This window comes from Taudactylus pleione, unplaced genomic scaffold, assembly GCF_031769625.1.
Source record: "Taudactylus pleione unplaced genomic scaffold, aTauple2 ptg000406l, whole genome shotgun sequence".
NCBI lineage: Eukaryota > Metazoa > Chordata > Amphibia > Anura > Myobatrachidae > Taudactylus > Taudactylus pleione.
In genome coordinates, this window is record NW_028284808.1 from 2100870 (window position 1) to 2115149 (window position 14280).

Consider the following 14280-nt stretch of genomic DNA (forward strand, 5'->3'; position numbering starts at 1 on the left):
ATATCCCAATGGTAAGTGTTAGGGTTAGGGTAGGAGTTAGGAATAGGCACTAGGGGGAGGGTTATGTCTAGGCAGTGGGAAAGGTGGGTAAGGGTAGGGGGTTGGGTACTTACCCACATGCGTCGTATTCTGACCACCGGATCCCGTACCCAACCCCTTATAAGTTGTCTGTATCTGGCAGGGTGAAATGCAGCCAGGCAGCTTTCTTGCTTTACTTTGGAGATCCATAGCTACATTCATATAGATTACAAATTCTAATCCATTGTTGTAAAGAGCTAAACAAACACAGGAAATAGCGTGTAATGTTATATATCGGAATGAGTGTGACGTAACCTAAAAGTGCACAGACAATACAATATTTGTATACTTAACGACACAGAGCTGGCAGCCTATTATAAGACAGAAATGTGTGTGTCACCGTACAGGCTGTCAGCAATGCCACTAGCAGTGTATGTGCCTGCCTGTAGAGCACACCCTCCTCACATGAGCTTGTCTGGGCTGATCCATTCAGACTTGCTTCAACCCATTAAGAAACTCTTCACTTCTCTGCTCCACATTAGGATCACTCTGAAACCTACAGCTGCTTCTTTTCCTTCAGCTGTTCTGCAGTCTCCCTTTAGCCTACTCAACCCTGAATGTTTTCTGTGTAACTTTGCAGGATGGAAGAAGCAGAGTTGCTGAAAGAAAGGCTCCTGGCTATAACTGTAAGTTCTCTTGTCTCTCAGAATTCTGTTTTAGAATGTGGATGGAAGCACATGTGATATTTGTATCAAGTTCTGATGCGTGGAGGGTACACAAACAAGTTGCTATTATGATACTTTGATATGCGAACAATTATCAGTGTGTGTGTGTGAAGTGTTGAGATAGGGAACCACACTACAGAGGCATGTGGTCACTACAAGGGCGCTGGGTCAAACTACTGACCCAGCATCAGGACAGATTTCCACCTACGCACAAATTAAATTGATAATTACATTTAAAGGCCATTAATGCACAAAATCTTTACATATAGTTTGTCAATACATTATGTATATTACATTAGAGCATTGTATGTGGAGTATCAGCAAGTAACTTATAGAATAGCGTGCCATTATTCTATTACCATCCCGGTCTTAGCCCTATCTGCTTAGGGCTTTGAGCTGATCAGATTAAAAGTTTGATATAAAATGACCTGACCCCACTGGGTAATCCCAATAAACTGAGTAGGTTTAGACTAGTTCTGCCTAACCATGGCAGAGTTCTCATTCCCTGCATGAGTTAATGTAAACAACTGTATTAGCTCACCAAACCCAAATCTTGTCACTTCAATTGTTATCACATCTACCAATAAGATAAGAACCAATATCCGATTTCTGCAATAAAAAAATAAAAAAAGACTTTCTTTTAATATTGTTGTTTTCCTGCCCCACAACACCTGCGACAGGAGACAGCTGCCTCAGTCGGCCACGTTCACACAAGGATTACTTCACATTCAGAAACCGGCTTGCTGATTAGTCCATAAAATAGGTGGTCTAGATCAGGGCTTATCAACCTCAGCTCTTTCCAAAAGGTCATGTTTTGAGGATTTCTGTCTGTTGAGAACCGATGATCTAGACCACAGGTTCTCAAACTCAGTCCTCAAGACCCCAAACATTGCATGGTTTCCATGCCTCCTCACCGAATTGCAAGTGAAATAATTAGCTCCACCTGTGGATCTCTTAAAATGTGTCAGTGAGTAATGAACACACCTGTGTACCTGCTGAGTGACCTGTAAAATGTGAACTGTGTTGGGACCAAGTTTGAGACCCACTAATCTAGACTGAGCAGTGGTTCTCAAATACCCACAACAGGTCGTTTTGTGGATTTCTTTAATCATGCATAGGTGAGATAATTTATTGTGCTGGGTCAGTAATTATCACACCTGCTTCCACAGACAGAAATCCTCAAGATGTGACCTATTGGTGAAACTTGAGGGTTGAGACTGAGAACCCCTAAGCTAGACGATACTTTGCCTGTATCTTATACAAATGCTTAATTAGCACATCATGAATGTTTATGTTTCAGGAAATAATGAGCTTTATAAGGGTGTAGTGTTACAGTAATGATTTACAGTGCTATAAAAAACGTGGCTTTTACATTGTGCTTTTCTTATTTGTAAAGAAAGGAATGAAAATGAATGCACATGTTTTTACAGCGTTCTCTAATTTTACCAATAGACTCTATTGCATGGGAGCACATGTTAACACCTGAGCAATGTGCTTGGCCGCATAGTAACATTTTAAACTTGGCATAAACCTATTAGAATGCAGTGCTGGGAACAAGCCTATAAGAATCCATTCATTATACTTCAGTGCACTTTTCATACGTTAAGCCATGGCTGCAAAGTACTTTAAAACCCTGATGCTGAGCTATTTATTCAAGTCTCTGCCTGCTCTAATGAAACTGTGGGAGCCTTACATCATCTAATCCCCCACAAGATGTTCTATATAGAGAATCCAGCACAGACTGAACCTTTTCACTGTTTGAATATGTTGTTTACATCTGACCCATGTGTTAAAGGGAAAATCCACTCTATTTGTAACAAACCTTCTGACTATTTATATTTGTGTCTCAACCCCTCCCTCGTTTCATCAACATGTGCTCCCCCATAAGTGGGGCCTGTTTGGAATAAGTACACATTTGGGAGCCAACGGTCTTATTATTTTATAATAAAATCAATTTTCTTATAGATACATTTGCAGCAGTTATAGATTGGTATTCAATATGAAACGTTAACTTCACTGCCGAGTTAACGTTTCATATCGGAGTTTTTACCTGCGTTAAAGTATCGGGCGCGCTCCCGCTTATCCCCGTATTCAATATAAAATTAACGAAAACGGGAACCTCCGAAGTTGGATTTGCATAAAGTTACGAATTTTTCCTTAAAAAAATTGTAGGACCCCCCCTAAAGTTGTAAAAACATGGGGGATCACTATGGGTACCCCCGTTTTAGCCTTTAAATGAAAGTCGGGGATTTAAATAGCGGCAGCAGGTGTTTTTTTCCCGACATTGAAGAAGTGTTGCAGAAGAGCACTTAGGTTATTTTTTTCGTTTTTTAAAGTGGTCCCATCAAATTTGGGGTACATGAAAATGGGTACTAGCATATTTTTAAGTCCCTAAAGTAAGTTTTTAAAAATTCTGCATTTGTGCACCTGCCGCTATAAATCTATTCTAGAAAACACCTGCCGCATACTTGCAGAATAGCCCTGAACCTATTTCCCTATTGTTAATCATTTTTTTCCCATTTTTTTTTCTTTTCACCCCAATTTTTAAATTCATTTTTTGGGGTGTCCCTATTTTTTTTTAAAACTTTTTTTGACACAGTTCTTTTTTAAATGTCATTCCCAGGGGTGCAGGCTATTTTTTTTTTTAAGCCTGTACCCCTAAACCCCAATTCTGCACTTTTTTTCGACACCTATTCAATGGTGAAAAGTTATCCCCGTTTTTTTATCACAGACTTTTCAAAACTGCGATAAGTCTCTGAAATTGAATACGGTGTAAAAGTAAAACCTGCGATAATGACGTCATACCTCCGATATTAACGCAAAAACGGACTTATCGCTACCATATTGAATACCCCTAATTGTTATCTATAGCACAGGTTCTCAAACTCGGTCCTCAGGACCCCAAACAGTGCATGTTTTGCAGGTCTCCTCACTTAATTACTAGTGATATAATTAGCTGCACCTGTAGATCTTTTAAAATGTGTCAGTGAGTAATGAATACACCTGTGCACCTGTTGGGTGACCTGCAAAAAGTGAACTGTGTGGGGTCCTGAGGACCGAGTTTGAGAACCACTGATCTATAGTAAGTTGTGTTCTGCTACTTGATCATTTAAATGTGGATTATGTATATACAGGGCTATTTTCTGGAAAAATAGGTTCAGGAACTGTGGGTGGAGCTATAGAAAAACAATTATATAGTAGTATTTAGAAACTAAGGCACTCAAAAGGGACTTTAAAATGAAACTTGTCTTATGGAAAAGCACACATACATATATATCTATAAGAACCCCCCCCAGGTAAAAAAATAAATAAAATAAATCTAATGGTGGATCATCTTTAGTCACTGACTTTAATCAATGTATAATTGTATATGCTGTTACATATTCTTAAGGACATACAGCTCATCTGAAAACACAGATCAGAGCAAAGCTTTACTTATAGTGTGCAATTTTCAACATAAAAGCAATAGCACCACCCACTTGCAAAGAGCTAATGATTCTAGATTCCAACCAGGTAAACCCATACTTTCCTACCTTTAGAGCTATTTCACACATGCCGGTTTTGACCGGGCGGCAAAAAGCTGCCCGGTATTTAACCGGCTGTGAAATATAGTACTGCAGGGAAAGGACAGGCTCCTTTCACACGACACGGTCGCCGTGATATAGCCGGAAAAAACTACTATGCAGGACGGTGCCGTGCCGTGGCCGTGCCGTCCCTGCATGCCAGTAGTGTGAAGGAAACAATGTTTCCTTTCACACACACTGGCTTCTGCCGGCCGGCCATGTGCAGCAGCGCTGCTGCTGCGCATGCCCAATAGGGGAAAAAAAAACCTGACATAAAAAGCGGCTCAAATCCGCTGCTTATGAAAGGCACCGAGTGCCAGAAAAAAGCCGTCCGGCTACCGCCCGGTTCTTGGCTGGCCGGCAAGAACCGACATGTGTGAAATAGCTCATAGGCTGTACCTTCCGGGAGGGGACAGCCTGGTCGACTCTCTGTACACAGTAAGTGGGCGGAGCATGGGGCGTGGTGGTTCAATCGCGTCATCGTGGCCCTGTCCCCCACTGTGCAGAGCCACTGATACAGGCACTGTACAGCGGGGTGGGGATTCGAATACGCGATTTAACGCGAATCGAGTCATCTGATCCCCCGAACTGCATACTAAGTGGCCGGCAACGGTGGATGCAGGCTGGCTGTGGCTTGTTCCGGGAGACTTACCTAGTCTTCCGGGTGGTTGGGAGCGCCACCCGATTTTCGGGAGGCTCCCGACCATTTCGGGAGAGTAGGTAAAGCTGAGACAGCAAACTTGTCTTGGATTAGTATAAAACACCCATTTATCTCCCCCACATGAATGAATGGGTGCCTCAGGTTCATACATGGAGATTTAAAAGTTTGTTCATTCTTGTTTAGTTCAAATGAACAGTTAAGTTGCATATACACACAACAATTTTGATACTAACGATTTTATGAACGATTTTCTGTCAGATTTTTTTAAAGTGTAATGAACGATTTCTTTGAACTACAAACGATTTTTGCATATTCCCTTAATGAAAATCGTTGAGTTGACAAGTCTGACTGAACTACAAACTACAAACGTGAACGCGCATGAACGATTATTGTTCATCGTTTGACTCAGAAAGTGAACGATTTTTTCAAACGATTATCATTAAACGATATCGTTTAGCGATAATCGTTCAAATAATCGTTGTGTGTGTATGCACCTTTATGTTTACATGATGTTTATGTTTCTATCACTGTTATTTAATTAAGTGAGCCTTATCTATTTGTATATTGAAATTAATAAGAATATCTACTATACACATACATGCTGACTTTTAATCTGTCCTCCCCGGGAGAAGCCTGGGGAGAGACAGCAGTACGGCAGTGATGGGGGCCGGGGCCGGGGCCGGACCAATCGTGTCACTAGATCCCGCCCCTCGCAGCGAAACGCCCACATATTTTAATAGGGGCAGAGCCAAATGATGCAATTATACTAGAATTGCGTCATTAAGCCCCGCCTCCTAACGACGGACCGCGGATTTCAGGTAAGTTTCTCCCCATTCTGCCCACTTCACTTGGAAGTGGGCGGAATGCCGGAGAAGTGCCTACACTGCCGGGAGTGTGGGGGTTTACTAAAAAAACGGGAGCCTCTCGTGACTTTCGGGAGTGTAGGCATGTATGACTATACATCATTTTGTGATTACTTAAAAACATTGCACCAAAATAGTGTCAGTTAATGGAATTTAGCAGCGGTTCTCAAACCCGGTCCCCAGGACCACAAACAGTTCACGGTTTCCAGGTCACCTAGTTGGTGCACAGGTGTATTCATTACTCACTGACACATTTTAAAAGATCCATGGGTGGAGATAATTATTTCACTTGTCATTCTGTGAGGAGACCTGGAAAACATGCACTGTTTGGGGTCCTGAAGACAGAGTTTGAGAACCTGTGGAATATAGTGAAAGTTTGTAGAATATCAGCCTGGCATTAGTAAACAAGAACATTTAGGCAAAGCATCTTTTAGACCTGGATGATTTCATTTAACACAGTCACAAGTTTTGGTCTTTTGCAGACAGTATACTCTGTGCATACATGAGAAGGGGGTGTGATCACACTGGTCCTGTTGCAGCTGCTTCAACATTAACATCTCTGCAAGTTTGTTTGCAGCTGCTGTGCGAAAATATGCAAATGTCGCAGTCACCAGGATTTGTATTGAAAGGTCCACCGACGGCTTAGCAAATCCAAGTGACTGTGTACAAAGATGCAGCAGCACTCGCAGATCAGTGGATAATCGGCCTTCTGAGTAACCTTATGGTCATAGAGAATGGCTGCAAGAGCCATTTTTACTGCATACAGAATAGCATTTTCAGGCTGAGACACACTCCGAAAAAAAAGTCACAACACAAACACGCCTGCCACACCCAAAGATCCCCATGCATGGAACACCTCGCACCTGCCAGGGAATTGGGATTTCAGGATAGTAGTATGAGGGGCGGGTGCGGTGCAATGCCTGCCTGTCGTGCAGGTGTAGGTCTGTTACTTACCTTGCGTCGCACCCTCTCACCTTCAGGCCGTGTGTTGAACAGACGGTCCTGGAACCTCCAAATAGAACACGGACACGATGACCTAGGGGGAAGGAGACGAGGTGAGTACCGTCCTTCCTCACGTCGACCGATGCGCCCTACCGAACCGGGGGATAAATTCAGGTTTTAAGTGAAGATCATCATTGGCACTTTTGGCCTCAGATCCCGAATTTTCACCTATCGGTACTCACGCACCAGGTGAAGATCCGTCCTTGCACCGGGTTGCAAGGTTCACCGTCCGCCCAGAAGGAAGGAGATAGATAGTGACAAACAGGGAGAGACAGTACACACAGATATTCCTCACCGTGTCCACTCTTGCTCTTCGTCCGCTCACTCGCCTACAGGTCCCTGTAAGGAGATACACAACACAGCCGTGCAGGGCCTAAACCTATGTCAAGCAACTACACATACTAAAACGGCATCACCCTCAACCTACAGTGTGTGTAGTGCGACAGATATAACAAAAACTAAACATTTGCCCTGCACGGAACACCAAACACAGACTAAATACACAAGAGCAAAACACAGCGCTGTCCCTTTAAATGTCTGCTACCTATCCAGAGCTGGCCAGCTCCTCTTCTCGGTGACTGGGGAGACCACTACCTCATGGGTGGAAGCCGTACAGCTCTCCACCACTGCTCACACCTCTAATCATCCGCCTCTGTTAGCACTGCAGCTAATGGGCTCAGGGCCCTGGGCCTAACGCCCAGGGTCTTACCTGCGGCTCAGGCCTAGGTGCCTGCCAAACGGTGGGCTCTGGTAGTGGTCTGGGCCTAATGCCCAGACCACATTTTATGGGGCTCAGGCCTATTTGCCTGCCTGTCTGTGGGGCTCGCCTAGCGGTCTGGGCCTAATGCCCAGACCACCTTATATGGTGGGTGGCTCGGGCAGTTGCCCGCCTACTTTATTATATAGTGACCTGGGCCTAGTACCCAGGCCACTTACACCTACTAATGGGGCAATCCTTTCATAGGGCCTAATGCCCGCTATAATGCCCCGGGCCTTGTGCCCGCCTAATTACCCACGGGCCTAGTGCCCGACAATGCTACACGGGCCTAGTGCCCGACAACCCTGGCTGTCTAGGGAGGGGGGTATATGGTGGGCCTCACGGAGGGCCTACCTGCTACGTTGGAAGAGGCTGCGGGGGGGAGTTTCGTGATGCTCTTTTACTTTCCTCCCCCGCAGTCCTCTCCGGTCCCCAGCCGCATTCTTCGGCCGCTGGCCCGTCCTGGCCAGCGGCGCCGCCTCTTCTTCCTTTCTTCCAGCCGGCGCCGCCTGTCTTCTTCTTTCTTGACAGCGGCGTCTTCTGGCCTCTTCCGCGGCCGCCGCCCCTGTTGCCGTGCCGATCTTCCGCTCTTCGGGAGGTCTTCCTCCTCCCTCTCCGCCGCCGAACTGCACTTTCCCGCTCGGCGCCGTCTAATATAAGACGGCGCGAGTGGGCGGGGCTATGACGCGGCGAGCCGCGACTGGCTCGTCTCGTCCGCCTCTGATTGGCTGCTGGCCCGCGAGCCAGGTTTGGCTCACGGCCAGAGCCAAACGCCCGCCGCGCCCAACGCCTGACCGGCGCTGGGAGCAGGTACTCTCTCCCAGCGCCGGCTACCCGCCGCTTCTTGGCTGCCGGGCGCCAAGCTCCGCTGAGCTTGCGCCCGGAGCCAAGCTTCTCCCAGCGCCACAGTACCGCCGGCACTGGTGAAAGGGACCAGGCGGTCCCTTCACCAGGTGCCCGCGGTATCTGCACCGACGCTAGGGACATTACTGACCCAGCTCCGGCAACGGATGTGTCCCGCAGAGGACACATCCCTTCTGCCTGCCCCTGCACGTCGGCTGATGCTGGGATCAAACACGTGATCCCAGCACAGCCTTCCACAGTAGTGTACCCTCAAATTGTGACTTTTGGTTTGGATTTAATTTGCAAGACTGGGCATACTCATTAAAAGCATTAAGGACTGTTGATATCAGCAATTGATAAGGCATGCAGGTTCAGCCTACAGAATGGCTGGTTTTACTCTATATAGGTGACAGGTACACAATAGAGATGAGACCATTGACCATCAATGTTAGTCACCGATGATTCAGAGGTGAACCATTCGAGAACCATCCCTAGTAAACACTGGGCCTGATTCTGAGTCTCATGCAGTTGGGTGATTTATTATAATTTTTTTTTTACTGTGCATGCGTCCCGATTGTGTTTGCATAGAGTCTCAGTAGTGATTACAGATGCATGCATGCAGAAGTGTATTGAAAATGTATTGTGTTATCCTCGGAGGTGGCTATTCAGATGCACGGGGATTATCCATTTTATGGGTGTGTTATGGTGTTATGGCAGTGTCACAGACGTGGTTGTATACACAGATGCTTAATCACTCATATTAGGGGCCATACTCAGGCAAAATATCTGCATCTAGCATAGGGTTGGTGCACACTTCAATAGTGGGCTGATGGTGGCATCTAAAGATGCACCAAGCGGGGTTGTCAAAGTGGTCATCTCCATTCTTACATATGCAGGTACAGGGCTGTACACTAGGGAAGGGCTTGTAGTGGTAATTGCATAAAGTCGCAGACGTGAGACCAGCAAAAGACGCATACATGGATGCAGCAGCATGAAACCCAGAATCGCTTCCATTGCGTTGTGGAAATGCATCATATCTTATTTACCTGCCACAAGGAAGGTCCAAGCTGCAAGTGTGGCTGGATGTGACAACCCAATGCAGGGTAGTGCGACCCCTGGCACAGGGTGCTGCAGGGCAGGGGGCGCTGTCTGGGCCTGTCTATTTCCTGTTTATTATCATTCTCACTTGTAGCTTCTTCTTCTTTTATCCCCAGCATCTCCTGGTCTCCCCTATCTCTTCCCTGACCCTTCCCCATGAGGCCATGGCCCTTTTTCGAGTCTTATGTCCCTATTTGAAATAAAGGTGGGGGGTGCCAATACTCTCTCTGACACAGGGCACCAAAAAGTCTATTTACGGCTCTGATGCAATATGCTTCCTTGCGGCATCTGAGTGGGTGGGATCTTGGAGGGTGACCTACTCTACTGGGAGAACTACACGAAATATTTATGCATCATAGTAAATAGGTGCAGCTCCGATAGTTTTATAATTTAAATCATACTGTATTTTACATGTTTGAGGGAGAGGATATATAACATTCACAAAGCATCCATCATATTATTTGTCTGAGTATTTCCACATATAAGGCATGTATGAAGCCTGGGGCTTGTTTTGTTCCCTTGTAGTGGTAAAAGAATTCTGCCACAATAGCAATTAACTTCAGTAATATAAATGCTATTTCCAGGCTGATTGACCTTTTAGCCTTTAATATTGCTTAATACCGAGGGTACATTTGTGTCCTGTGATTCTGAACTTCACAAGCATATCTGAGGGTATATTAGGATAGGTGGGATATCCTGATCTGGGGATTCTGGCTGTGTGTTATACTTGTAGAATAGAAGCAGGGATTATAGCATCTGGTAGTGAAGGAGTTTATCGTAGTAGGTACTAAATAATTTAATACCACCGTAATCCCTACCTACACACTGGGTGCTGTTGATTACTTTGATGTCAAACATTGCCTTCATTCGGCAAGTGTGATCCTGAAATTTCTGGGTCAGATGTGCCCAACTATGTGAAATTTTTAGTATTGTTGTGGAGCTGGCTGTGTGGTGCAAAACAGTGCCATAGCAGGGTGTCTCTGTGTTCTGGGCAGGCACGCCAATCCCCTGGTGCATGTGACATCCTATCGTTACACATAAACTGCTGGGGGGTACTGGGAGCTACCTGGAGGGATGTGCCCAGTACCTTGGTATACCGTGGGGTGCTTCTTCAGGCAGCCTGCAAGGTGAAAGAGGGTGGCAAGCTGCCTCTCCAGTGTGCCATTGGGGCAGCAACCATACTGCCCTCTCTGCATTGCACACTGGGCTAGAGCACCCATTGCACACCCCTCACTGTTTCCCTGGTGAAAAACATATAAAATAATATTCCAGATAAATACATGAAGCATGGGAAATATTCCTAAAAAAGGACTTATGTTCTGATGTCACTCACAGCATCCACAAACCATTAATTTCAAGCAGCCTCTCTCTGTTCCTGATTGTTCTAGGCCCAAGAAATTCCCTGTGTTGTTTTATGGGTAATTTGGAAACTATTGCGTCTTCTATTCATGAAGAAGTGGTGATGACAAAGATTTGCAGTTGCCACAACATACCACGGGAGCTGGGTGATACTGGCAGGCTGCAGTGGGTACACACTAGACTACCCGTCAATCTTGCCGATGGTAGGGGCGATTTACCTTCGACCCAGACCATGCAAGATTGTAGGTACACACTAGAAGATTTAATGAATGATTGAACGATCACTCATTCCGTCCTACATTAAACTCCTCAGCCCTGCATGTGATATCATCTGATCATCCGTACATGTACAGCAGATCAGAAGATGCAATGAACGGTGCACAGGAGCGAGCAATAGTGAGTACACAGCGATGTGGACGATTTGTCATTCATCTGTTGTGTACCAGCCATACTGCTTTGCATATGAATATGCTTGAACTGTCTTTGCTGGTACACACATGCTCAATGGACCGGATTTGAGCTTCCAGTTTTGCATTTGGAGAAAAAATATAATAATATTAGTAGAAAAGAACAAATGATGTATCAGTATGTAGTTTAAAAAAAATGCTTTATTGAAGATGGTGTAGTGATAAGAGGATTGTGCCGCTGCGATCCCTGATAAATAGGTAAGAGAATCCCAGCAAATGGTTTCATCAGCAGTAACCCTTTGATGCACTGGGAGACACAGAGACACATATACACGTGCAGAAGATAGCAAAGACTCTGAGCCAGTGTCAGATCTTGCTATGTCCTGTGCCGGCACCATCTCTCCTAATACATCACAAGAAATAAGGGGGATTTGGATTGTGATGTGTGTTTTCATGTAAGAAGGGTGCAAGCTATTTACGCCTGGACATAAGCATAAATATGGTTTAAAAACAGTGGATCTGCGCACCTTGTGTAAATGACGAGGACTTCTTATTGTGTTCCGCTGCCCTTAGGGATGTCTGACTTCATCCGATAAATAGTACAATGAGAAATAAATGCTGCGCACAACCGGTTCACTATTTTAAAAAAAAGTGTTGTCTGTGTATATTAAAGGACTGTATTGAACGATAATTGGGTCCCCAATGTGTTCTAATCTTAATAGTATAAAAAGTGGCTGTTACCCTTTATGGATATCTGACGATATACAATAGTGGATTAATCATGTGGAAGGAATCTGTGTGGACCTGCGCACTCTTATTCTCTATGGTACAGGTCAAAAGCAATGATAGGTAAATGAAATATCTTTACTTGTTATCATAGTTGCCGACTTTCTGGCTGCCCCTTCCAGGAGGGAGCACCCAGATTGGCAGGGAGGGGGGCATGTGCCGGCCACGCCCCCCTGCCCTGCCGATCTGTCTGCTCCCTCCTGGAAGGGGCAGCCAGAAAGTTGGCCACCATGATACATATATATTCCCAGGCCAGGGCCGCAACTAGGGGGCCTGGAGGTGCGCGTGCACCGGGTGCTGGATTAGGGGCACATAACCCCTGCATCCAACAGCGCCACTGCACCCGCCGCCAGTGTCTTCCAGGCCGCTTAGCTTATTGCTGTTTATCAATGTAACACTTAAGGGATATGGGGCCTGATTCAGAGCCGCTCGTAAGCGGCCGCTCGTTCGCTCCGAGCGATGTTTGCCCAACTGCGCATGCGTACAGATCGTTATACGCATGCGCGAATCAGTCAGTGCGGTTGAAATTCATGTGCTCGCAAAATAGCGAATGCCTGATAATTTGAGTGACAGGAGGAGGCGTATGTGGGTGGTAACAGGGGAAGGTGCTTGAAAACGGGAAGTGGAGATCAGAACGCAGGCGTGCTTAAAGGTCAAAATGGGCGTTTTATGGGTGTGCATAATTAAAACAGCAGCGTCACTGACCACGTCACTGGGTTATTTTATAGTCATAACTGCTCGCAAGATTGTGGTAGGAAAAACCAAACCCAAGAATAGCGAGCAGTTCATACCCTGGTCGATGTACTCGATTAATCTAATAAATAGCGGACATGACGTAGGATGCGAGCGGCCAGGGGGCGTATTTTTTCAAAAAACGACCGCAAGTTTGGTTCGCTCGTTCAGACCTAGAGGCGTGAACAGACCGCAAATAGCGAACGGTTGATTTGAATAGCCACCCCTATTTTCTGGACGAGCGAGCGCTAATTGCGTCCGGCTCTGAATCAGGCCCATGGTCCCTATTGCACATACCCCCATTTTGTCAATATTTAATTGGGGCCCCCACCTGTTTGTTGCCCAGGGGCCCCCACAAACCTTAATCCGGCCTGGCCGACATCTCCAGGTAAGTTCTCCTTCCCTACTCCTAACCCTGCCCCTAAACCGAACCCCCCTTCCACCGCAGCCTAACACCCAGGGCCGTAGCTAGGGTAGTGTGGCCAGTGCCATAGCACAGGGCACCACAGGTCAGGGGGCGCTGTTTGGGCCTGTCAAATTTCTGTTTATTATCATTCTTGGTTGTAGCTTCTTATTTCATCCCCAGCATCTCCTGGCCTCTCCTATCTCTTCCCTAGCCCTTCCCCATGAAGCCATGGCCCTTTATTGGGTGCATTATGTCCCTTTGAAAAATGAGGGGGGTGCTAATGCTCTTTCTGGCACAGGGCACCAAAAAGTCTAGTTACGGCTCTGCTAACACCAATACCGTTGTGATGTCAGCGGTCGGGATCCTGGTGCCGGAATTCTGACTGCTGTTGAGATTCCGGTAATGTCATCCTGACCGTCGAAATGCCAGCTACATTTCAATTGAAATATACTATCCTTCAGCAACAATATAGTGTATAGCATGAGGACTAAAGGGGAGGTGTAGCTAACCTTCAGCAGAGATAAAGTGGCAACCAATCGGCTTCTTGATATCATTTATCTATAAAAAAGGTTCGATACATCTCCCTTTTAGGAATTTTTTTTACAACATTTTGTAGCTGAAAAGCGTGAGCCCCTCCAAAAAGGGAGAGAGTCCTCATGGGAAGGGGTGTGTTCTTGTGGTGTCCACTATTTTCATCACTCTTTGGGTGTGCCCAGCACTCCTGGAGATAATAATGGACATCAATGGCTATATACCATTGATGACCGATGGGTTTAAACCATTGGTATAAAACCATTGATGAGTTAGCCATCGAATGGTTGAGTTTTGCACATGTGCAGACTGCAGCCATCTGGCCAATGTTTTGTTAACGTCAGGTGTCGCCATTGTTGCGGCATCGGTGTCGTGCCATAGATGGGGAAAGAAACTCTTACCATTGGCCATAGACCATTGATGATTGTGAACCATCATGGTCGTTGGCCATCCCTTACCTAGAGATGCTGGGCTACCCCAAGGCTCTCGCCACATTGTGAACAGATGCTGTGCGCATGCACTCCCCCCC

At 45.9% G+C, this 14280-nt stretch overlaps 1 protein-coding gene across 1 annotated transcript in view; it reads left to right on the forward strand.

Annotated features, from left to right (window-relative positions):
• The first annotated feature begins 443 nt into the window (after positions 1–443).
• PALMD (palmdelphin) overlaps positions 444–14280 on the forward strand; it is a 67982-nt gene continuing 54145 nt past the window's right edge. Inside the window, exon 1 of the mRNA XM_088446819.1 lies at positions 444–704. Within this exon, the coding sequence (XP_088302945.1) occupies positions 660–704 (45 nt within the window). The 5' untranslated portion in view covers positions 444–659. The remainder of the gene's footprint in view (positions 705–14280) is intronic.